Genomic DNA, 27,428 nt, shown 5'->3' with positions numbered 1-27,428 from the left:
AATAAAAAATTAATTAGATTTCATGATTATTATATTTTTAAAATATTTTTTTAAATCAAATCCTTAAAAAAATTTTTTTAATTAAAATTAAAAAAAAATGAATTAGCTAAACGGCGATTTTCAAATTTTTAACGGTCAATTTTTTGAATTGACATTTACTGATGAAATTAAATAAAATGATTTTTTTTAAATTAAAGAATATATTTTAGCAAAAATAAATGTTTAAGAAGTTTTTATTAAGATTTCGATCTCAATAAATTTTAAAATTTCAATAAAAATAAAAGGAAAATTTTTGTTTGAGATAAAAAAAAATAAATAATTTTGAAATATAAAAATTTTCAAAAAAAAACACATTTTAAGCAACCCAATAAAGGAAAAAAAGATAAAAATCACAAATTATAATATTTTTTAAATTGAAAATATTAAATATTTTTCAGCTTTTTTTTATTTTTTTGACAAAATTTATTTAAAAAAATAAAGGAAGCTCAAGATTTTTTAATTAATTTAAAAAAAAATAAAATAAAAAGAAAAAAACTTTTCTACTTAAAAATTCTAATTTTTAATAAAAATTTTGACAGCTATTTAATATTTAAACAATTTTTAAATTATTCTCTTAAATGAAAAATTGAATCTCACACAGCAAAACGTAAATTTTCGACAGTCATTTACCGCATAAATTCTTGGAAATGAACACAAAAACCTCAATTTTGTCCATCAAATATAAACAAAAGACTCTTCATTTGCATTTACAAGGCAAATACACAAAATATTCTGTTTCATATTTATCTCTCAAACAACAACATTTCCTCCGCAAACACAAAACTACATATCATGCGGTGAGTATAACATGTGACAACCAACTTGATGCCTGCCAACCAACCAGCCAGCATTAAAAATTAATTCTGAGGCTAAATTTGACATCAATTTATCGCACAATAAACGCACAAAATTAATCCCAAAAAAAAAAGATAAATAAAATGAATAGCAGCAATAATTGTAATCGTTCACTGTATCATCGGATATTTACTTGCCTCATGCGGTTTTAATTTCATCAGACATCGGCGCCCATTCGTTAGCTCTAAAAATATTCAGTTAATTATCGAAAGTAATTTTATTTCGATTTCCTTCAATGCCATCATTTTATGTTATGCTAAACCGCTCATTTATCACTCGTGTCCCTTTTTCCTGACTACTGTCGCTTTAATTAAGAGTTTTCCGAGAATTTTCGTGTATCCGAGGCAATCTTGACGTAATTTTTAATTAAGAGATGTACAAATTAACTTTTTCCTCGTTTTAATTGACTTGAGGATATTTTTACTTATGATTTTGTGTCTGTCGTGATTTCGTCCCTTTTTTGCTTATTAGATTTTTCCTTCGCCAAGCAAGCGGTCATTGACACGGTACGTGTTGCTTTTTTATTTGAATTTAAAAAAAAACAAGGCGTCTCCATCGATGGAGTGTTAAAAGGAAGGTTTGAGTGGTAAACATGTTTACGTCGTCTTCGATCCTCGTAAAAGGACATTAATTCAATCTTGAAATATTTTCCCTTTAGAAATTTGAAAAATATCGAGACGATTTTTTGTTGATTTCATTAAAAGCTTACAGTTACCCTTGTCTCGTTAACGAAAAAAAAATATCTTTCGTTCCAGGGAGACTGACAAATGCCGATCCGTCAACTTGGGTAAATTTGTCTTTCACTTTTCCACACTTTTATTCCGACAGCCACACATAAAATCAATTTCTTTGCATTTGACCTCATTTCAGGTAAATATTTCATGTTGTTATGTACTTTGTCGAGCAACGACACACGACGACGACGACATGATGAGGGGAAAAAGGTAGAATTTTTCCGGGAAATTTTTCTTGTTGAATCAATTTTATCGGATTTTAACTTTTTATTTTATTTTATTCGGATTGGGAGACAAAAGGATTCCCTTGAAAAAAAAAAATTTTTTTTTGTTTAAAAAATTACAAAAGAAAAATTTAAACAAAAACTTCTCAACAATAAAAAAAAAGTTCTATTTTTACACGATTTCCGTTTCATGTAAACTTTTGTATACGTTTTGTGTGCGAATTCTGTGTGCACGAATTATTCAACAGGTTAGCAAGTGTGGTTTTATTTTTACCTGCCCACGCGCCTTATTTTAGGTTTCTGTGTCTAAATTTAGACGGTAAATAAATACGGCAGAATCTGTTTTCATGTCTGACGAGCGACAAACGAGGATGGTTTCGTTGTTGTTGGTGCATAGGCGGTTAATTACTGTTATTATAATCATCATTTATGTCTTTTGCCAAGGAAGATGGATGTATTTTTCCATTTAGAAAATTGTTGTTGGTTTTTTAAAGAATTTTCTGGAAATTTATTTTGTTTATAGACTGAAATTCTGTTTAATTTGATGTTAAAAATATTTACATCAAAGATGATTTTTTTAGATTTTTTAGAAAGCGGTAAAGGCAAAAATGATTTTTTTTCAATTTGAGCCAGTCTCAAATATATTTTTTTTTATATTTAACAAAAATTTAATAATAGTTAAACAAAAAAATATATTATTTTTCTTAAATTAAATTAATTTTTTAAAATAATTATTAAATAATTTTTAAATATTAATTTTCATATAAAAAAATAGTTAATTAAAAATAAATTTAAATTTAAAAAAATAAATATAAATAATTAAATTATTATAATTTAATTATAATTAAAAATTTAAATAATTTTATATATACATATTTAAAAAATTTTTTATTAATTAAAAAAATTAATTTAATTGAATTTTTTGTATTTATTTATTTATTTTTTAGTAATAAACAACAGTCAGTTTTTTGAATTGACATTCACAAAATTTCAGTTTTTTTAATTTTCAATGGTAAAAATTTTGAAATATTAGAAATTTTAAATATTAAAAGAAAAAAAATAATAATTCAAAAATAATAATTTTAAACAAAATAATAAATTTTCAAATAATTGTTCGAAAAATTATTTTTGCAAAGATATTAAATATTAATTTTTTTCTAAACTTTAAAAAAATTGGAAGAAACATGCAACAATTTTCAATATTGGCTTAACCTTTTTTTATATTTTTTAACTTTTTTGTAAATACAAAAAGTTCTTTCAAGAAACTTCTTATAAAGATACGCAGATTAAAACGTGAAGTTACAAAATATTTTGTCAAAGCCGTACGTGCCAGATTAAAACAGATAAATTAAACAAGGAAACGCAAATTTTTGCATTCTTTGACATACAGACATTTCGATAATTAACGGTATAAATATTGAAACTTCATGATTTTTCGCTTCAGTTTCAAATTTCAAACTACAAAATCAACTCAAAATGAAGAAAATTCTTGCAACTTTGTGCATCATCCTGCTTTTCCAAGGAATGACTGCTCTAGAAATGGAACAAATCGAAAAAATGTTAACCAAAATGAACCAAACTCTCGAAACTTTACAAAGCACCGATCTAACGGACGCAGTAAAAACATTTTCTTCGCAATGGGCCAGCATAATTTTATCAAATAGAGACATTTTGGAGTCAGCACGTGTCGTAACTGGCGTAGATTCCTCTAAATGGACAGGCATATACTCCAGTTTGGTGGAAAAATATCGCGAAAGCATGAAAATGGTCGTCTCCGATGTGCAAGAAGCATTAACGACTAACACTAAATTGATCCCGAAAACATTTTTGAGTATTCTGGATGAAGACACAAAAAATAGCCTCCTGAAAATGTACGATTTGAATGAGCAGTTACTTCGAACTGGCTTGCAAATGAAAAAGGAATAAATAATTTTTTTGTCATTTGACACTTGTTGTGCAATAAAAAAAAATTCTGGTGCAAAAAATTGTTTTTTTTTTTTGTGCAACTTATTTATTTTCGGTAAAAAACGTGTCGCCTAAACAAACAAAAAATTTAGTTTTCTTCATTCTTTGACGATCAAAAAAATTTTTTAAAGTTTAAGACTCCAAAATGTTTTTTGAATAATCAGTTTGTTCCGTAATTTGAAGAAAATAAGTTTAAAAAAATTAGGATGCGTAAAATTTTATTTATTTTTTGTATTTTTTTGATTTTTCCATCATTTTTCTCGCAAGAAAATACAAATTATAATGAATTTTTATCAAAATTTTGGAAAGCAGTCGATAAAATTGAAAAAACTTTCTCAAATAAAATTATTCCAAATGTGACAAATTCTGTCACGGATTTTGTGGTAAAAATATCGCTCGTGATAAGTCAAACGAAATTCGAGATTTCAAGGATTTTAGAAAAAAATCAAGATCTGACAGGAGAAAATTACACAGAAATGGTTGATATGTTGATCCAAATTGTGAATGAACTTATTTATGTCACTGATCAAAAAATTGATAAAATTTTAGAAGAATTTTCAAAAATTGAATTTTCTGTTACAAATAAAATTTTTGATGGAGATGAAAGTTTTTTCAATCAAATAGTTGGATTTTTGTCCCAAATTAAGGAAAATAGTGTAAAATCCATAAAAATTTGTAAATTTGAAGCAAACCATGAGGTTAAGGGAGTTTTTATGGAAGTAGAAAAATGTATAAATGAATACTTGGAGAATAGACGTCAATTTGGAATTAATGAAAAAGTAAGATTTTTCAAACTAAAACTCTCAAACATTTTTCTTTTTTAATTAAAATCTCAGCTAAAATTGAATTTTTGTAATTTTAAAAATTTTTAATTTAAATTTTTTTTCGATACATAATATTTTTTAAAATTAATTGAAAAAAATTTTGACAAAAACTCAAAAATATTTAATTAAAGAAATTTTTTTTTAAAATTTAATGTTTTCTTCAAAAGTTTTCAAAAAAAAAAAATTAAATTTAATTTATTTTATTTTTATTTAAATAAATAAAAATAATTAAATTTAATGTTTTTAGTTGTCCAAAAAAATTAAAAAAAATTATTTTTTTCATTTTAGATAAATTTGTTTAAATTGGACAAGATTTTCCATTACAAATTGACGTCAATTATTGCAAGAACAATCAGAATTCCAGCAAAATTCAAATCTTGCGTCACTTTACAAGGAGCAAAAGTTACATCGGATTTATCGAATGTTGTCGTCGAAACTCTTGAATACGTCACACATCAATTATTGCAAGAACTTGAAAATTCTGATGGTCAAAATTAACAAATTTCTTCAAGTTTTCTTTTCACATTATGTTTAAAAAATTTTTTAAACTATTTTTCCAATTAATTTTTTTCAATAAATGATATTTTAACTCATAAAATCCGCTGAAAAATCAAGTTCATGTGCTAAAATGCGCTTGCAACTGCATTAATTTATCTCTATTTCACTTTGGTTTCCGCAATTTGTGTCATCATCTGTCAATTTAAATCAATTCATTAACGAAACTTGTGCAAATACTCGCATCAATTTCAATTAAATCGCATACCGCTGGCCATTTATCCGCATTTATTTCAATTCATCATCATCGTATCGTTGCCATTTAAATAAAATAACAGAATTTCCTTTAACTTTGCTTCACATTCGCAAAAAAAAAGTAGCGCGCGCGTTGCAAACAAACACTGGATGCCTGTCGGCAATCATTTACATGCACACGACATGTCATTTTAGTTAACAAGCAAACGTGATGCGCATGCAACAAATTAATTTTTCACTTCTTTTATTTCATTACATTTCTCGTCATCGGTTGTTGTGTGTTGTGTTTGCATAATCTATCGCCACAAATCAAACGAGCGGTCAATTAGTTGCCGGGTGATAAATTGATCCTGCTTCATATTTTCATCGCATTTCGAAGAAAAATTCAATTTTAATTGATGGATTTCATTAAAATTGTCGAAATGTGTACTGGGGTGAAAATTTTCAAATTTGCATTGAATTAAAAATTTAAAATGTTCATTGGGTTGAAAGCTCAAATTGTTCATTGGGATGAAAATTTTACATGTTAACTCGAATAACTGTAAATTTTAGATGAGGAACTTTTTTTGACCCAATGAACATTTAATTTTTTTGACCTAATTCTAATTTTAAATTTTTGACCCAATAAACATTTTTATTTTTTGACCCGATCCACAATCAAATTTTTCCATAAATAAAATTAGCACATTTTCAATTTTTTACCTAATTAAAATTTTTAATTTCATTTTTTGACCTAATGCACATTTTAATTTTTCAATCATTAAAAATTTTATTCTCGTCCTAATCTTTTTTCAACCCAATGCTTATTTAAAATTTTTAACCCAATGCACATTCCAAAATTATAAATTTTTCATCCCAATGTACATTTTAAACTTTTAACCCAATTTACATTTTCAACCCCAATGCACATTTTAAAATTTTTTGGTCAAAAATGCACTTAAAAATATCGTTGACGACAACTTTTTACACATTTTCGATATTCACGTGCCAAAAGGTAAATTTTAAAATTACTTACCCGCTGTCACATCTCCAATATTGTATCCGATACGCAAAATGAGATTAAATTCCAGCAAATCTCGATTAAAATTATCGATAACAGCTTGCATGGCAATGGCGAAATCCATCAAAGCGATCAAATGCTCATTATTTTCGCCTCTACTTGATGGATTCAAGCCACTTGCGCACATGAACGAACTTCCGATAGTCTTAATTTTCTCTACCGCTTTAAATTCCGGCCTGCCAAGGAGCTCATCAAAGTCCCCAATTAACTCGTTAAGCACTCTCAGATACTCTTTTCCGCCCAAATACGACTCGTCATACATTTCATTGAAATTCACGATACTCGCGAACACAATTCCCGCTTCATGATAATTTTTCGAGTACTTTGCCGTGCATTTTAGCTCTTCTGCCACGTGTTTCGGGATTATGTTATGCAACAGCATATCAGCTTGATTTTTCATATTTTGTACCCTCATCTTGTCTTGATTCGCGATCGCGCTGCCGTAAAAACTCAGTCTGTAGCCGATCTCGAACTCACGATTCAAAAACCACACGAGCACGAGCAGCAAAAAAAGATCCAAGTAAATTTCGATGCGGTAACTGTCGAACCAATCAACGTCAGCGGGATTGATGGAACGACTCCCACGTGCCTGAATAACGTCCGAAGCATTCGTGGATGTCTCGTTTGCCGCATCTGACATGAAAAACGTGTGATTGGCAATGTCGAAGGCGTTACTCAGTGCTCCCATGACCACATCCGTGAAATTCGCCGCTGATTGATTGTTCATGGCAAGTATGTGTCTCTGGGTATTTTGATGCTTGATGTTGAACATGTGACCCACGGCAATGCCAACGAAGGTAACTGACGTTATAAAAGCCAAGAAATTTCGCCACCAGCAATTCAGCTGCGTGAAATTACAGAAATGCAGGATCGTGACGAAGAGCAGGAAGCCAAAATGGAACTCGAACATGCGAAAATTCTCGATATTCATGATGGCAAAGTTAACGAGGATGGAAATTACGGGCATGGAAAGTATCAAAGCGCCACACATGTGCCACGGATACCAATTTGAGATGCAATTGAAGACGGAACGTTGTTGCTGAAGCTTTTCCGAGCGTTTTTGGCACATTTGTTTGCTGCACAAAAACAATGCAAAGAGATGCAAACAACTAAAAATGATGAAAATTGACACCCAGATGCGATAGGAGCCCATATAAGTGCCGGGATGAAGCAAAAATAGGCTAATCGAGATGAAAATGTACACGAGGAACGACACGAGGATGTCAAGATATGTGTTGTATTTGGGTGTTGCGAGCGTCGGAGGACTGTCAATACCTTGATCGCAACTCAAACGATGCGCTTTCGAACGAAATTCAGTCTCGAGCTGTTTTGACTTGAAAAAAAGCGTGAATCGCGACAATGGTGGCTTCACAAGGTAACTATTTTGGGACTTGGCGTTGTCCCGAACACACCGAATCAGCTGCAAATCCGATTGTTTTCGCAATTGTTGCAGGCAGGCACCCAAAGGATCGGGATGCGTCGCATGTGATTCACTCATTTCGTATGGCAAATGCGTATCTTCGGGAATTCTGTCGGCATGAGGACACAAACTCGACTGGGAACTCGTGAAATATCCCGAAACGCGATGTTTGTCTGTCGTGGTGTTCATTGGAAACATACTTTGTTGCACGCTACTTCGTCGACTGTTACTTCGAATGCCGGAATCCTTTCGACTTGCTGCTGCTGATGGCAAAAAAACGCTATCATCGCCAAAGGGATTCGAACAAATACTGCTGCGATCCACAGAACCCGAAACTTCGAGGCAATTTGAGGCAATTGTCGAACTTCGGGGACGCCCCAGTTGAGGAACTTCAAGTTGTGTGCCTGTAATGCCCCCGCCGCCCGTCGTACTGTGAAGCGCATGTCTTCCGCTTTGCGAGCGATACGATCCGGTACGCCCAAAGGGAGAAATATCGCTGCGCGATTGTGAAATGTAGGACCTTATATCTATAATATCATCGAAAAGCGAGTTTGAATTTTGACTGATGGACGAATTGTTGTCCGCACTAATGTGATTCGTATGATGGGACTTGCTGGCGGAACGACAAAGACGATTATTTCCGTTCGGCACATCGAGCGCATGGCAACTTTGGCGAGGCGCAAGCGAGATTACCGGTAACTGTTGATACGTCGCATTGTTGGGATGATGATGATTATTCGCTAAATTAACACTACTGCTATTCTTTTCGATACATGGCACTTCTTCGGATTTATCACAGTTGCTTTTAATTATATCTAAACTCGTTAAATTGGTATTGGAGATGCCATTGTTGCTGCTATTTTGCTGATTCATTCGCATCAATTTCGGTAATTTGAAGTTTAGGAGACGCGAAGCTGCCGATGGGCGAATGCAACTTGTGCTGTTTGAACGACTTTCGCGCCCTCCCTTGAAATGCCCGTTCTCGATGTCGCCATTTAAGCTGTCATTGTCGCCGTCGTCGTCATTTGTATCAAAAGATTTGGCATTTAGCATGATTTTTGGAAGGGCTTGTGTAACGGGGACATTTTTATTCGACTTTGAAGAATCCTGTCGTTCGACACTCGCGTGATGCGGAGGTTCAGGCGATGTTGCTTCGGGTGCGAAACATCCGCTTATACGCCCAATCGACTTTAATCGCGGTCTGAGCGACAAAACGGGAGATTGTCCTTGAGGAACGACGGGTGATGCTGGCGGAACGTGAAATTGTGTCTGACTGGGAGACGATAAATTCGTGACACTTTGCGATAAATGGGTGCTGCGATTGGAAAAAGTGTCGTCAGGATGCATAAGGTGCATACCGTTGTCGGGAACTTTGAGATTTACTTGACTAGGAAGACGCGATGAATGATCATTAACACGTCCCAGCACGAAAAATGTGCGATGACCTGCGAATTGGGGGTAAGTATCATTCGGATATGTGATAAAAATTGAAAAAAATTAGACTTACCAAAGACTTCTTCGCCTTCTTCGAGCACGAAACTGTCGCCGAGGAAGCTGCGGGTTTCTTCTGAGACATGCACTTGTCCAGGGCGCCCAGAAGATTCCATTCTGAAAGGAAATTTTGTGTTAATTATGTAACTTTTAATCAAATTTAATAGATTTTTTTTTCAAAATATAAAAAAAAATTCTAAAATTTTGAAAATTTTTTTAAATTTTTTTTAAATAATTTATTTTTCATCAATTAAAATATATTTATATTAAAAAAAAAATTAAATTTTTGAATAATTAATTACATTAGGCTGCTCTAATTTTTTTTTGAATTTTTTGTCCCATGCCCCATTACAAAAGTCGAAAATCCAATGGGGCAAAATAAAAAAAAAAGTTAAAAATTTCATCAAAATTGACCGTTTTTTGTTTTTTTTCATATTTTTTAAAGGAATTTTACAAATTTTTTAAAAAATTTTCAATTTTTAAAAATATTTGTATTGAAAATCGTATTCTTACATGAATTTTCTTCGTTAAAGTTTTTTTAAAAAAAAATATTTTTCAAAATTATTTGACAGTTTTTTTTACAAAATTTTTTTGTTTAAATTTTTAACTTGAAATAGGTACTCTGAAATAAATTTTAAATTTTCAAATCAAATAAAATCAACTAAATTATTGATTTATCAGCAAAAACTGTTAAAATTTTGTCATTTTGTATGAAAAATTATTTAAAAAATTTTTTTTTTATTTTGCCCCCCCATTTTTTTTTGGAACAAAAAGTTCAAATAAATTTGGAGCGGCCTTACTTTTTAAATAATTTTTAAATATTAAATATTTATTAAAATAAATCGTTTTTGACGTAAATACCTTATAATTATTATTTTTTCGCTAAATTACTGAACTTAATTTTTGATTTTTTTTTTCAATTTGTTAAAATTAATTTTTAAATAGCAAACCTTAATGTAAAAGGTCAAAATAATTTTATCAAGATAAAAAAAATCATTATTAAAAAAAATAAAATAATGATTTTTTTTATCTTGCCATCATCTCATTTGGAAGACAAAATAAAATTAAATTTTGGTACAAAAAAAAATTAAAATCCGTAATTTTAATTTTTCAAATTTGAATATTTTAATTTGGTTTAAAAAAAATCTTGAAAATTCAAGTTAAAAAAAATATTTTTTTTTTTATAATTTTGTAAATTTATAATTTTTTTTTCTATTTTTTTTGTTTTATTTTTAGCGCCTCTAACAGAAAAAAATAAATAAAAGGATACTTACTTATTGGCCAACGAAACATCATTACTCCAAACATCGAATTTGACCCTCTTCGTTCCCACAATGCCACACAAGACGCTTCCCGTGTGAATTCCCACTCGCATATTCACTCCTTCGCCTCGCTGCGCATCGAAAATCTTTATTGCCGAAATCATTCCGAGTCCCATTTCGACGCAGCACATTGCATGATCGTCTCGCGGCTCAGGACATCCCGACACGCAATAATAACAATCGCCCAAAGTCGAGATTTTCTCGCATCCATTGATCAAACAAAGATAATCGAATCGCTCAAACAAGTCATTCAGAATTTCCACGAGCTGTTCTGCCGTCTTTGTGGATGACATTTTCGTAAAACCGACAATATCGGCAAACAAAATACTGACATTGTTCATCTTGTTCATGTGAAAAGGTCGAAAAAGTGACTTCAAGTCGGAGGGATTTGAGTGACGCGGTCTAACTTCTTGATCGAAACTGGCGCCGCCTTCGCGCATGAGAAGTTCCGCCACGCGCGGCGGCATCATCGAATGAATCATCTTCTCTTTGAGCTGTTTTTCCATCTCCAATTGCCTTCGCACGAGAAGATTTTGCCCAACTTTCATAAAAGTGCCTCGCATTCGGATCACGGACATCACGAGAATGTGCATCGCAACCAAATGCACGCAAATTTGCAACAGAATCCGGATAATCATGATTTTCTGCGTAAATGTCGTGGATTTGTCGTAGAAATTGTCGTAATAATAATCACTTTGCGTCCAATACGCTAATACTTCAAAGGTGACGGAATACAGGACCGACGTCAAGATGCAGGCCCAAAACGGAAACGGGAAAACGGTGTAAATGAGGAAAATTATCTCGATGCAAATACCAAAGTGTCCCAGGGGACTTAGTGCCTGATCGGAAAACTTCATGAAACACAAGCTGGCGACGCACAGAAGGAACGCCGTGATGCTGGCAACCCAAATTGCGTGTGCCCGATATAAACTTGTGTCTGTTATCCAGATAGTGCCGATGCAGAAAATACACACAAGCGATAGTGCTACTGTTAATTGATACCATTGGTTTGCTGGTCCGCCGCCCGCCAAGAAATACAATAGCCATGCTAATGAGCTCAGCAGGATGTATGTCAGTGCGAATCTGGAACAAAAGGAAATTTTGTTTTATTAATTTTGTTATGCGGGATGAACATTTGTAATTATGCGTGTTTTGTTGGCTGACCGCACATCAGTTTCATTTGGAGCGTCGTCGAAAAAATTACAAGGTGTCTCCATTTGTAAATTACATGTTTTCACATTCAAATGCTTTTTGTTTTTGATTAATGGATTTTTTTCGAGTTTTCGAAAGATTTGTCTGATTTTTTAAAATAATATAAATGTTCGAAAAACCATTAGAATAATTTCCAAAAAAGTTAAAATCTTTTTTAATTTCGAAAATATTTTAAACATCTTTTAAAATTCTTCTAAATTTCGAAATTATTTTAAAAAATTACTCAAGTTTTCGAAAATTGTTCAAATTCTTATTAGTTTCGAAATTATTTTAAAAAATTACTCAAATTTTTGAAAATTTTTAATACATCTTCAAGAATTTTCGAAATTATTTAAAATTCTTTTTAGTTTCGAAATTATTTTAAAAAATTACTCAAATTTTCGAAAATTGTTTAAAATTCTTATTAGTTTCGAAATTATTTTAAAAAATTACTCAAATTTTTGAAAATTTTTAATATATCTTCAAGAATTTTCGAAATTGTTTGAAATTCTTTTTAGTTTCGAAACTATTATACAAAATTACTCAAATTTTCGAAAATTGTTTAAAATTCTTATTAGTTTCGAAATTATTTGAAAAAATTACTCATATTTTCGAAAATTGTTTAAAATTCTTCTGAGATTCGAATTTCTCAAATTTTCGAAAATTGTTCAAAATTCTTATTTTTGAAATAATTTTAAAAAATTTCTTAAATTTTCGATAATTGTTAATATATCTTAAATAATTTTCGAAAATTGTTCAAAATTCTTCTTAATTTCGAAATTATTTTAAAAAATTACTCATATTTTCGAAAATTGTTTAAAATTCTTCTGAGATTCGAATTTCTCAAATTTTCGAAAATTGTTCATAAAATCTTATGAATTTTCGACAATATTTTTAAAAATTTCTCAAATTTTCAAAATAATTTCCTACATATTTAATAAATTTCGAAAATTGTTTCTAAATCTTTAATAACTTTCGAAAATAATTGATGAAATTTCAGAAATTTTTGAAAATTATTCCTAAATCTTCAAAAATTTTCAAAACAATTAATTTATTTTTATAATTTTTTATTCGAATCAAAATAAAAAAAAAATGAGCAACAAACGATTGAGAAAAAATTCCATACTTTAATCAACGTAAAACATTCCCCAACTCCATGAAAAGTCACAAACGAGGACAGAAAAAAAGAATTAACAGAGAATTTAATTCAATTCACTCCGAAGCAGGTCGAGTGGAAATCTCCCAATGTCACCATATCAATGTGAACATCAACGGAACATTTGTTACCATTCACAATGCAATAAAGAAAACACGCCGTTACACATGAAAAATTGGGCTTCATCCCTTCTCCATTCAAAACACTTACACGAACGAGCCACTTGAATGACCCTCTCAATCCGCTGCGTGTTGTCGAGCTTCGAGAAAAAATGTTTTTAAATGTATTTTTTCCTCTATTTATTGTGTGAAAAAGTGAAATAAATATCACACACAACACATTTTATCAATTCTCGTCACCAACCATGACTTTCATTCAAACAACAATTCAACAATCATCTGTTCAACAAACAAACAAAGCCGAGGACAGGACAGGACAAAGAGATAGTAGAGAATGAGTGAATGTTGACAAAAAAAGGTAGAGACCGTCCTATTTTTTTTTATTATCATGAGAACAATTTGGATCAATTCACCATCTGGCATATTTTACTTTGCTTATGTCGCTCCTTTTTTTTCGTTCAATATCGTCGACAACGATGCGAAAGTATCCCATTATTTGTCTATTTAAACGAATAAAATGGGAAACTTATCGTTTTCTGCATTTGTAAGTGGCATTTCCACAAAACGTAAAAGTAAAGTAGGTTAACGTACAAGGACATCAATCCACATTCTGAAATGTACTTGAAAATGCAATGCGAGAGGAAACAACCCGAAACATGATAGGAATAAAAATTTATTTTTCTCCCTTCAACATCGAGGAGACAGCAATAACTCATTTTTCTGTAACACGCTCTTTTAATCCGTTTTTATCCTTTTTACTCAAAAAAAAAATGTCTAGACCGCTAAAAAAAATTATTCGACCCGAAATGCGCTCAGGAATGTCACAAAATTTCCTAAAATTGAAGGATAGAAAAAATTATCTACAAACTTGTTCATTTATAATAACTTCGAGACATTTTAAAAGGAATTTCAACAATTTTTTTGTATCCCGATAAAGAAAATGTGTGGGCGAATGACGATAATGCAGTCGCATGCCAAGCTGTTCATTTTCAGTTCTTACATTTTTTTTTCTCCTTTCAGACACGAAAAGTAACCGCAAGGCATTTCTAATGCTCATGACCTTTAGTGACTTTTAAATTCATTTTCAAATTAACCTGTTGTTGGGGATTTCTTCGATTTTTTTTCGATTTTTCAAATAGAAAAACATCAATTCCATTATTTAAAAAAAACTTTGACAATGCTTCTATTGTTCATTGTTGTGGGATGATAATGGAACATTTTATTGATTATTTGAAAAAAAAAGAGCAGACAGAATTTTTTTTTATTATTTTATTTAATAATATATTGTTTTTGAGAGACTTTTTTAGTCGATATTTTAAAAAGATGTTTAAAAAAAAATTTTAAAAATTGATGAAAATCAATATTAAAATTCAAATATTTTTTTTCTTTAACAAATTAGAATTTTTCATTAAAATTTAATTACATATTTTTAAATTTTAATTAATTTATTTAAATTAATTTTTCCAACTTTTATTAATTTAATTAATTAAAAAAAAATAAAAATTAAATTAATTAAATTAAATTAAATTAAATTAAATTAAATTAAAATTAATTAATTTAAATTATTAATTTAATTTAAAAATTTTTTTTTTTTTTTTTAATATTTAAAAATTAAATTTTTTTTAAATAATTAAATTAAATTTAAATAAATTTGAAAAATAAAATAAAATAATTAATTTATATTTAAAACATATTTTAAATATTAATTAAAAAATTTTAAAAAATTTCAAAGAAATATTTTTTCAAGTTTTATTTTATTTAATTTAATTTTTTTTATTTATTATTTATAATTTTTTTTATATTTATTTTTTAAATATTTTTGATTAATTAATTTAAATTTATATTTGATATCTTAATTAATTTTAACATTTTTTTTAAATCATATACTACAACAGACTTTTCTTGCTAATTCAACCTTTTTGTCTATTAATTGAGAACTATTCGTTAAAAAAAATTAGGTCAAAATCGAAGACAAAATTTTACCGAAAAAAAATAATTCGTCTCATTTCGACATTATTCCCCAATTCCCCAAATCGACCCAAAATATTGAAATCTGAGATTTTTATCAAGTCCCTTAGCAAAACCAAAGATGAATCAATTAAATTAAAGTGAATGTTTGTTCTTGACGATGATCATTTGATGCGACACGTACCTCCGTATAGAATAAGATAAAATCAAGATAAAACGAAGAAAATGATGACAAATATGCTGCAGACAGACCAATTCTCTTCAATTATCATTTCTTCTTCTCTTGTGTCTCGTCCCTTGCAATAATTTTGAAATTTTTCTCTCAAATTGAACATTTGCATGCAAATCTCTTTAAAAAATCGTTTTAATGCATTTGTTAAAAATACAAGAAAAAAAAATAATTTTTTGCTCACGACAAATGATTGTCAACGATTTACCCATCGGGCATCGTCTGGCACGTGCAATGTCGTGTAATGCACTTGTAATTGCGACAGAGTGAGAAAAGAAAGCTCAAAACTCATTTAAAATACAATTAAATGTAAATTGTGTTGGAGCTCCATTTGTTTTTAATTGTTGATAGTAACACGCTGGGATTTAAAATTCACGAGAAAAGTCTTAACTTGAAAAGTTTCGTGCAAAAAATTATTAAAGTCACGAAGAAAATTTAATTTTGTTTATTTTCCAATATCGTTCATCGAAAATTGCTTGCGGTAAATATCAATCTATCTCTCGCTCTGCATCACAAAATGACTCGGTAAATTGCTTTACATACGCCAATAATTTTATATTAAAATAAAATAAAATGTTATTCATGTGTTTTTGCCACACAAACCTCCACGCCTCCCTTTTGCACTTACTCCATTTTATTATCTGCCGAAGTAAGTAATCAAATTTCTCGTTCTTCAAGGGTAAAAAATTTGATTTTCCATCATTTTCTTCTTGCCAAAATGTAATTCATTGATAAAGATGATGAAAAAAAGAGGAAAAAGGATAACAATTCATTGACGTAAGCGGCATAAGAGAATTCCATCAACTATGAATATTTTGTGGCTTTTTAAAGTATTTTTATCTTTGATGTTTGTGATGCAAAAATTTTATTACAAAATCCCCAATTTTTTTTTTCACGTGAAACTATCAAAAACATTCGAGCGAAAAAAAAACGAGAAGATAAAGCGATTTGCAGACAAAAATCACTAAATTGAAATTTATAATTGGAAATATTTTGCGTCGAATTGTAACTGCAGCAACAATGTTATCGGAAAATCACAGAAAAGCTTTTAAAATATGTGATAATGGTCTCATGGAATTTGTTTAATGGAATTTTTCTGACACATTTGATGAAAAATCGATGTTGGTGATGCTATTACGGGAAATTGTGTCATTCTAAGTTTTATAATTTTTTTAATAATATTAAAAAAAATTACTTTTTCTTGTGATAAAAAATTTTAAACTTTTAATTTTTGTTTTAAAAATAAATAAAAATTGACGTAAAACAATAAAAATTTGTAAATGTCAATTCAAAAAAAATTTGAGTCAAAATCCTCTTATTATGAGGGCTCACAAAAAAAATTATTAAAAAAAATTTAAGTCAAAATGACCATTAGTCACGGTTCTCCGTCTCAAAAATTTTATTTAGAAACAACTCTGTACAAAAATTGTAAGGAGCCATTTAAATTTAGCAAAAAAAATTTGAGTCAAAATCCTCTTAATGAGGGCTTATTTTTTTTAAGCTAATCACGGTTCTCCGTCTCAATTAATTATTTAAATTAATTTTATTTTATTATGAATAAATATAATTAAATTGATAATTAAATAATTTAATAAATTATTAAACATACCGATTTTTCATTATATTAAATTAAGATTTTAATAAAAAACTTTTGTTTTGGATTTTTCTAATAAAAATAAATTAATAAAAAATAAAACTCAATAAATTAAATTAAAAATAAATTGAATTAATTTTAATAATATTAATTATAATTATTATAAATAATTAATTTTAATTAAATTAATTTAAATTATAAATATAAAAATTTAAAATTTAAAAAAAAATTATATTAAATATTCTTATTATGAGGGCTCACATATATTTTTCAAATTTTTTCAATTAAAATATTTTGATTTAGAAACAACTTTTGTTTTGGACTTTTTCAAATTTTGAATATTCTTTAATACATAAAAAAAATTATATAAAAAATCAAAATAAATTTTATTCAAAACAGAGAATTTTTCCCATATTAAAATAAAAAAATGCGCGCAAATTCACGTGAAATTTTAAAATTAAAAAGCGCACAAATCCTCGTAAAATTAAAAAAAGCCTCTTAAACTTTTATTACACATTGAACACGAGAATTATGAATAAAAAATTGTAATGCTCTTTTTATGGATTATGAGCACTTAACTAAAGAGGCAGAACATTAACTGCAAAATATGGATTTGGTGATGGCAACAAGAAAAAAAAATCTAGCTGTAATTTTCCGATAAAATTTATTTTCTTATCGTCGTCTCATTGAGAGCCGCGTGATTTTAATTTTACCAATTTTATAGGAAATGAAAAATGGATTTATTTGTAAGGAAATTATCTTCCCTTCGAAAGTATTTTTAAACTTTTTAATCAATAACTTTTTTAAATTTAACAACAACTGTTGCCATCCGGAGTGCTTTTAAGCATTCTATTAATAGAAAAAATGAATTGAATTTTAATGAAAATTCCTTTTACATATAAAATCTTGGAGGAAAAATTGATGAATGCAATAAAATTTTAATGTAGTTCTTTAAATGGAGGCTAAAATGTCGTCAACTCTGCACGGAAATGCCTCATATTATTTTTTTTTTACTGACTTTATTACTAAATAAATAAAAGAAGCAGAAAAAAATCGTATGACGGAAAATGACATTGAGTGAAAACTGTTACGACCAACAATGCAATTTATTTTCCATGATGACATTTTTTGATGATGTGGCATGAAATGTTAATGAAACATAATTTTTTTTCCATGAAAACCAAAAATAATTTGTTCATGACCTGAAATGGTTTCCCAACATTTTGTTGGTAATTAACAAATTCGCATATAATTTAATTAAAAAAATAAATAAATTTTCCGCTCGAATTAAAAAAAAAACTTTTAATCGTTAAAATTTATTTACGTGAGATTAAAAATAATTAATTATTCGCACACACATTGAATAAAAAAGGATTAAATTATGTCGTCGAGACAAAAGACATTAAAAAAAAGTTTGGAGTGGGAGTGAATGAACTGCGCGTTTTTGTTGAGCACATCAGGTAAACTTTTATAATAACCTGCCAATCATATTCACTCGAGAGCACAATGTGAGTGCGTATCTATTATTAAATTACAAATAAAACGAAATGAAACGGAATTCTGATTAAAATTGTATTAGACGCGTTTCTCATTATACAGGCATGCAAAATGTGTGACATGTCTCCAGGTTAACATCTCTGACAACGGGACGTGTTCTTTTCTCGTGAATTTTGCAACAATGAAACTTCGCAATACGGTAAAATTGAAAAATGAAATGTTTTATTATTCATATATGTCGTATTGAGCAAGAGGAATTTTCCACATTCTAAAACGCGGTGAATTGAATTTTTTTTCTATGAGATTCTAAAATATGAATTATTTGAGCGTATTTTCGATAGACAATTTTTCTTCTCCAACGAAAAAAAAATTATAATCAAAAATAATCATATTTAATTTTTATACTAAAATATAGATTTTTTTTAATTAGAAAAAATCAGAAAAAATAATTTATAATTAAATTATTTAATTAATTTTAATTTAATTTTATCGACCAAATAAAACAATTGATATAAAAATAAAATAAAATTAATTTTTTGATTAAAATTTTTAACAAATAAATTTATTTTAAAAAAATTAGCAAGAAAATGTAAAACAAAAAAAAAATATTAAAAAAAAATAAAGTTGAAATTTTTTGAACATTTTAAAGGCTTAAATTGACGAAAATAAATATTTATTTATTTTTATTTTATTTTATTTTTAAATTCTTTATATTAATTTTGCCTTCCAAATTTGAAGGTCATTAGTGTTTGAAGAAATGATTCATTTCGGAGCATATGTTCCATAGAGAAAAAGTTTAGTTTTGACATTCCAGATGTTTAGCGAGAATAAAAATTTTCACTGAAAATTTGTTTTTTGAAGTTTTTTTTTTAATTTTTTTTTTTTTAATTTAATTTTTTTTGTTTAAAATTTGAGATTATTGAGATTTGAATGGAAAATTTTTTAACTTTTCACGATAAAAATTGAAATAAAAAATAAATGGTTTCTCCTTCCGATTGTTTAAATATTTTATTTTAAATCTACTCGAACCCTAACTAAAAAAAAAACGAACAGACTGAAAAATTTTTTATACACTTTTTTACACACAAAAAATATAATCCAATAAAAAAAATGACAAACGACTTGTTTGACTTTACATAAATATTGAATCATTTCCCTGTGATTGGAATTGACAAAAGGTTAAAAATGATGAATATTGAAGAGGATAAAATCCCTCTCTCTCTCTTTATTCAATTATACTGTCGATTGTTTTCCAATTTGATGATTGAACTGACAAACGAGCGACTGCAAACCGAGCACTCGAGTGAATTTTTTCCTTCTTTTATGCAGTTCGGTATCATTTTTCACGTTTCACTTTTACGACAGAGTAAAATAAATTCTAGAATTTCAATATTTGCTCTTTACTTCTTCGTCGTCGTTGTCAATTGAAGATAAAATTAATGTTGTCTTTCTTCTTCGTTTCCGTCGTCGTTGTCGTTGCTAGCGACTCAAGTCACGAAGAGCAAGAAAAATTGTTGGAAATTCATTTTCTGGTTTCACAAATATCAATATTTATTTTCCCGGACAAATAACATCCTTTTTTGCGCCGACGAGAGATTCTGTTGTTCGTTATTTTTATTACATGATTGAAATTGATACGAAGCAAAGTCATCGTGTTGTCATCATCAACATCCAAGTAATCCGGATTTCGAGAGAAAAGTACATCCCCTGTCCATTTTACATCTGATTGATTGACTTGTGTGTGATAGATCGACCTGCACAGCAATGACAACCGGCAGGTAGGCAGAGGTAATATTAAACGGAAATTTAATTTAACCAAGCTGACTTGGCTCTAACGAAGGAATTTGTCTCTTCGAGGCATTGCTGGAATTGTAATCGGATCATGCTATTAGGAAATTAGCAGCGCAGAACTTGGAACGAGAGAAATGCCTTGAGCTACTCACTAACTGACAAAATTAGAATCAACTTGCCTCAACTAAATTAATGGAAGAGAATGTCAAAAGATCGAATTACTGCAATATTCCATATGCAATGCACAAACACACACCTGTTGCCGAGTAACAATTTGAACCCATAAAATATGGTACTAATAACAGAGAAATGCAAGCAATGCAGTATCTTGTCCTGAGTGTCTGCGTGCATTACGGAGTAAATTATAATAATATCGACTCATTTTACAGAATTATAGCGCATATTATACCGTGGCTGACGGAGAATTAATGTGTATAAAATTAGATAGTAATTTGTTTGAAAAAAAAAATGTAATCATATGCTGCTGTGCTCTGCGCAAAGTGGAATACTTTTCTGCAAAACTCAAAGTTTTTGCAGGTATATTTTGTTTCTTTTTTAAACGAAGTATTTTAAAGTAAAGAAAATTTTACATGAAAAAAATGTTACTCGAGTCACGTGTAAACGGAAAAAACACGTGAATGCACATGTTGCCTCCAAGCAAGTTTGTGAAGATGAAAGAACGTATGAAAAACAAAAGGGTACGTAAACAACCAGGCAACTCCATTTTTCAAGCGCATTTCATTTTGAAATAAAAAATGCTTTTGAATTTGGATGTCTGTCTGTATTTAAGTTGAATTTTAAAAATTAACCAAAGTGCTAAAAATTTTGAAGATATTCTTATTTTATTTATTAAATTCATAAAAAATTCAAAAACTGAAAAAAAAACTTTTTTTTTATAAACATTGTTAAATCTAAAGCAAATTTTAAAGCTTCAATGAGTAAAAAAATTTTATACTAACTAATTGTACATCAAACCACAATATAAATATCAATGGAATAACAGAAAGAACAGAAAGTTCTAACTTAGTCATCTCTATTAAGACGACATTGTCTAAGCTCAAGTGCTCTGAAATAGAAGGCACACTTTCAAGATACTGACGCAGAAGTGTATGAAGTAAGATTGGCTTAATTTGCCATAACGACTACTCAGGTAATTCGAGAAACAGCTTTTGTGTTCTAAGACATTTAGTAACTCGAGCCAGAAAAATGAACGTAAAAAACATTTTCGACGAAACATCATGGTTTTCAAAAGCAAAACATATATTTGATATCAATTCATTGATCTCTTGTTAAAAATTGTAGAAACTTTGTCTTATGATCAACTTGAATCGTGAACACAAAAAAGTGAATTAAAAAATAAAAATAATTTATAACTTGAAAAGGAGATTCGTTTAGAGTCAAGAAAAAGGCTTCAGTTGATAGGGCAGTGAAATTTTATAATGACATAAATGAATCTTTAAGAGTAAAATGTAAATGAACGAGCTTCGGAATATTTTGAAAAAGGTGTAAAAATAAAAAAAAAATCTTAATAAAAAATTGTAAAGTATGCAATTAAATATCAAACATATCAACCTTCGATTTCATTTGTATTTTCTGAGTATTTTTTAAAATGCGCTCAAGCACACTTTTTTTATGTTGATACAAAAGCTTTTTTAATAAATATTATTTCATAATTTGCCATATCAAAGAAAAAAGGCATTACAAAACCTTTCTTCTGCTCGATTTCCACGAAACACTTTCAAAAAAAAAAGTTGTAACAATTCATTTTTCCCTTTTCATTCCATTGAACGTCTCATATTTAGCCATTTATTAAATATTATTATTCCAAGAGGTCATTAAACTAAACGTTTCACTAAAACGTCCCCTTTTGTGTCAATTTCTTTTTAACACCCCATGAAAGAAAAAAAACAAACCGTCGATGAACCTAAAACGGTCACAAATTATTTTTTTATCTTTTCGGAAAATCATGCGGCGAGTGTCATTCATTCAAGCCAGTCTATTATGTTTATTAATGACATGTTTTTTTTGGTGGCTGTTCCGGAAATTATTACAATGTCTCCGATTGCGGTGCTTTTTCGTATAATTAATAAAAAAAAAAGCAAAAATAAAATCGCAAATGATTTCCTTTCGAGACACAAAACGCAACTCATTATCATTGTTCAAAGAGAGACATGGCTTTGTCGTCTCTTCTCTTTCACGCTCACGGCAATTAATCAACCTTTTCTTGGATTGTCTTTGCTCGAATTATATATTTCAAAATATTTTGTTTTATTCACAAAACTAAAAAGTTCTTTGATTTTGCTCTTTTTGATTTCCCATGCGAGAGTTTTCTCTCTATCTTCTTTGGTAAAAGCAAAAAATATATTTTGCTGGAAGCGAAAAGGGCAACAACATTTATTCAACAAATTTAATTTGTAAATGGCAAACAACGAAAAATCGACATTGATGAGTCCAATATTGTTGTTGTTGTTGTTCATTATGGTAAAAAGATGGAAAAAAGGGACGAAAAGTGTGGGAAAATTCAAGTGAATTAACATTAATTTTCCATCTTTTAAGGATTTTTCCGCTTTTTCTTTATCATTTATTTAAATTTGTCTCTTATCTCTTATGAACGTTTTTTCGTATCCTTCGCGCGCGCCTAAAGTGCGGATAAGTAATGCTTGATTTATTTGTCTGTTTTGTAGTTTGTCACGTCATGCATATAGGTATAGAAAAGTAATTTACATTAAATTTGGTGACACTCTTAATAAAGAATTTCTGAGAAAACGACGTCGACGACACTAAAGAGGAGGAACACTATGAAAAATTCATGTTTCGCAAGCCAAAATATTCGCGAGACCAACAAGATTTTACATTGGGGCAATTTTTCAGAATGTGCTTTGGGATGCTATTTAAAAATTCGCATTGGGACAAAATTTTAGAATGTGCATTAGGATTTGAGCAAATCATCCCAATGCACATTTTAAAAATTTTGCCCCAATGTACATTCTAATTTTTTTGTCCCAATGCACATTCTGAAATTTTTGCCCCAAGGCACATTTCAAAATAGCATCTTCGCGAATATTTTAGCTTGCGAGACATGAATTTTTTACAGTGAATGATTTGCATTAAATTTCGCTGAATTAATTACTCACCGAAACCTTAGTCGTATTTGTGGGAAAACGCTTGCGAGATATTGTCCCTCCAGCACGGCAGAATCGAAATGCGGATCTATCCATGCTTTTGGAGCAGCACGTTCGAATGCCACGGGCAACGTTACGCTACAACACGAATGTCGCCGCCCGTGCTTTGTTAGGTACTCTTGGATGTGTGGTGCTAATGAAATTTGTATGTCTTCGACGGAACTGCATCTGCTGCCGTCCATCACTCCGGGGGGCATTGGTGTAAATGAAACCGACGGATGGTTGTACGATGAGTTGTTTGCAGACTGAAAGGAGAAATAACAAAAAATGCCTCGTTAATATTCATTCAAAATGTGACTCCTACAAGTCTAGCAGTAAACTCGCCGTCGCGAAGTTTACTGAACTTTCATGATCTTTTGACTCGACAATGTTTACACATGCTTCGTCGTCATCATCGTCGCACGTTCTCGAACTCTTTTCTTTGCCTTTTTTTTGTTCGCTTGCATGATAGGTACATCAATAACTTATTCATTCTCTTTCATCTAGTTTTTTTTTTCGCATATTAACAAAACTCACAAACGTAAGAGAAAAAAATCTTGTACACTTAAATTGCGGGTAATAAATCTAGTGCGGGCTCGTTTAAGACGAAATTTATGTGAGAGCATCCATTTTGGCAAAAAGGAAGACGGAGCATAAGTTATCGGAGGCAGTTACAACAGGATGTGTCTGATATTTATAGAAATTTACCACACACAAGAGACTTGCAAAATTTTTGTTAAAGTTGACATTTTTCCTGCCATTGTTTTGCTTTCACGTCGAATAAAGTGGAAAAAGTTGTTTATTTTTTTGAATACTATCCAAAAAAAATATTCTCATGGTAACAGCTTTCTTTTTGTGTGGTCTCGTTACGATAACCATCAATAAATTAGCGCACCTATTATTGAGAAATTTTCTTTTGTAACGCTTGCCAGAACAAAATTTTGCTATTTTTTTTTCAAGTAATAATATGAAATAATAATAAACAAAATTTTGTAAATTTTCTAATAATTTTTAAACATAACTTAAAATCATCATAAACTTACACACAGAAAAAAATTGTTTGTTTAAAAATTTTACTTGAATTTTTTTTACAGTGTGGTCTCAATAAAATTTATTCTTGATTTATTCAATGTCAAAAAATAAAAAAAAATCAGAACAAAGATTTTCTAATATTTTAATTCAGTCACGTTTTATTCCTCTGACGGCGACGTGTGTTCGATAACGAGAAGAATTGGAAATAAATTCTCGAATGTGAGCTGTTAAATTTTTATTCGAATTTTAGAGGCGTTCCTGTAATCCAGTATAGTAGCAGTCAAGGTTCTTTTTTTATTTACAATTCACTCACAAAGAGAACTACAACTTTGGGAAAAGTAAATAAAAATAACGAATAAACAAAAAATTTCTGATGATTTATTTAAAAAATTTAATTTTATTTTTTCTTTCTTGTTTTACGCTACAAAAATTCAATCAAAATTGATGAAATTCTTTGCATTTCCTATTGATTGATGAAAGCCATGAAATATAGAACGAAATAATTAGAAGCGAATTTTATTAAAAAAGTTTTATTTCAAGTATTGAATGATGAAATTTTTTTGATGAATTCAAAATTAAAATTGAACAGTTGCTTTAGTTTATTTTTAAATTAAAGGAAAAAAAAATAAATTGAAATGAAACTATTATTTTTCACATTTTTGTACTCCTCATTAAAAATACATAGTGTTTTGCGAAAAAAAATAGGAAATTTTTCTAAACTTATGAAAAATTGTATTTATTTTAATATTTTTAGCAAGAAGTAAATTAATTAATTTAAAAATATTGAATTAAAAATGAAATTTTTACTTTCTCGTACTCCTCAAAATTATGAAAAAACTAAAAATATCGAAATTTTATTATTTTTTGCAAAATTCACTAAAAATATTTCAAGTTCGAAGAAAAAAACTTATAAATTTAAACTTAATTCTTAATAAAAATTCGAGTAAAGGTCAAATTTTCACATATTCGTACTCCTCAAAAATATTTTATGACATAAGTAACTAAAAATTTGTTATTTTTTCAGTAAAATGTTTCAAAATTTAACAAAAAAAAATAAAAATTTTATTCCTGAACTAAAATTTTATTAAAAAATTTTATTTAAAAAAAATACAAATTTTCTCATTTATGTACTCCTCATGGTCGATTAGAGGTAATAAAAATCATAAAATAAAATTAAAGATTTTTTAAAGAAATTCTTGAGTAAACAAAAACAAGAACTCCGGCAAAATAAGCGGTTTGTCTGATTGACGCGACAATAGAGATAAGATTTATTTGTGGCATTAAAAAATACATTCATTTAAAATATGATTTATTTTGTTTCACATTTAAATGAACTGCAACGAGACTGCGGCGAGAGAATTTCTTGTTTTTATTTATTTATTTGCATATATTTTAAATTTAGACACGGGGACTCGCACACAATTCGCACGAGAGTCAATTAATATGACCTTATCACAGAGTGCGACTGACAAATAAATTTTGCGATGATATTTATGAATGATGCTCCAATTTGTATGATCATGACAAGGTTAGATTTCTTCTTTTGTTTTTCAAGGTGTGTTTCAAGCTTATGCGAAAAAAAAAATTCACTCATTACACATTCACACTGCATTATTTTTCCTTTGCAAAAGAATAAACAACACGTTTAAATCCTACTGGAAAATTTGCATAACATATGCAAGGGAAAGTTTTAAGCTGGTTGTGGCTGTGGACTCGCCTCTCGAGTGTTACACTGCGTATCAGATCCGAAAGGATTAAATATCTCTCTCTCTCTTTATGGCAGGGAAGTGAATTCACATTCAAATCATAATCCCCCTTTTGTGTGTGAATAAATGTTTTTTTTAGAGCAAAAAATAATAATAAGAGATCTGATCAAGATTTGGAACAATAATATTTTTAAATAATATTTATTGCAATTAATTAATTAATAATAATTCAATAAAATAATTCATAATTATTTTTTTAATAATACATTAATTTTAAATAATTATTTTTTTTTTCAAATTATGAAAAATAAATAAATGTTAAAAAAATTTTTTTAATTTATGAGAAATATTTTGAAAATGACAATTATTAAAAAAAAAATAAAAATTATTTTTTTAATTAAAAATTTTTTATTAGATTTAAAATGCAATATTGACAATATTTTGCAATATATTGCGAAGAAATTTTTTTTTAGTATTTATTATTTAAAAATTAATACCTAAATTAAAAAAAAAATAAAAATTAATAAAAAATATTTTTAAAGAAAATTAATAAAAAATAAATTATTTTTGAATTTTTCTTTTTCAGCCCCTTCAATAAAAAAAAATTAATATTGTTCCAAGGCACGGATCATATCAAACTCCTTCTGGGCCCGTTTATGAGGAAAACTAACACAACAACAAAAACATCGAGGGAAATGAGATATTAAAACATGCCTCATGCTTCTAACACTGCTTGTTCAAACATCCTGTGTGTTTCCATCCGCGTTGATTATAAAGGTCTAATTGTTTCACAATGTAGCTCTTACCTTTAGCACTGACCTACATATCGCTTCGTAGCATATACGCGCGCAAATGCAAACAAGGATCAGGTGAGTTTACAGCAGAAAAAAAAATAAACTCATTTCCATTTTTTTTCTCTCTTTTTTTCACCGTGACACAGCAAGGAACTTGTCAATCTTGCTCTGAATTGTTGTTATTCCTGTCAGCGGATGCGAAAAACACAAAGAAAAATGATGAAATTCTCTTAAAAGTCTTCGTGTTTTCCCTAATTTTGCATGCATAAAATGTTAATGTAATTTTATTCCTTTGTACTTAAATTTGCATCTCTATCTCGCTTTTTTTCGCTTCTTTTTCAATGGAATTTCATGCAATGTAAACACACATACTGAAAAATTTAACAAGTCTAAACTTTGTCCTGAAACTTGCTTTATGGCAAACGAAAAAAAAAAGTTGCAGGTCTTACCAAATATTTGCAGTGGAAATGGCATTCATTTCAATTATAAAGTTTTACGTTCATTCT

At 28.9% G+C, this 27,428-nt stretch overlaps 1 protein-coding gene across 2 annotated transcripts in view; it reads right to left on the bottom strand.

Annotated features, from left to right (window-relative positions):
• Positions 1-27,428, bottom strand: part of LOC134833292 (adenylate cyclase type 9) — a 51,759-nt gene that overhangs the window by 1,372 nt on the left and 22,959 nt on the right. For both annotated transcript variants that reach the window (XM_063847577.1, XM_063847568.1), the window contains exons 2-5: positions 23,364-23,656; positions 10,637-11,767; positions 9,379-9,479; positions 6,407-9,316 (exon numbers count right to left, since the gene is read on the bottom strand). In XM_063847577.1, the coding sequence (XP_063703647.1) occupies positions 6,407-9,316; positions 9,379-9,479; positions 10,637-11,767; positions 23,364-23,608 (4,387 nt within the window). In that variant the 5' untranslated portion in view covers positions 23,609-23,656. The remainder of the gene's footprint in view (positions 1-6,406; positions 9,317-9,378; positions 9,480-10,636; positions 11,768-23,363; positions 23,657-27,428) is intronic.

This window comes from Culicoides brevitarsis, chromosome 1 (genome assembly GCF_036172545.1).
Source record: "Culicoides brevitarsis isolate CSIRO-B50_1 chromosome 1, AGI_CSIRO_Cbre_v1, whole genome shotgun sequence".
NCBI classification, from domain to species: domain Eukaryota; kingdom Metazoa; phylum Arthropoda; class Insecta; order Diptera; family Ceratopogonidae; genus Culicoides; species Culicoides brevitarsis.
Note: the sequence above shows the minus strand (reverse complement) of the source record. Positions and strands in the feature narration are given on the sequence as shown.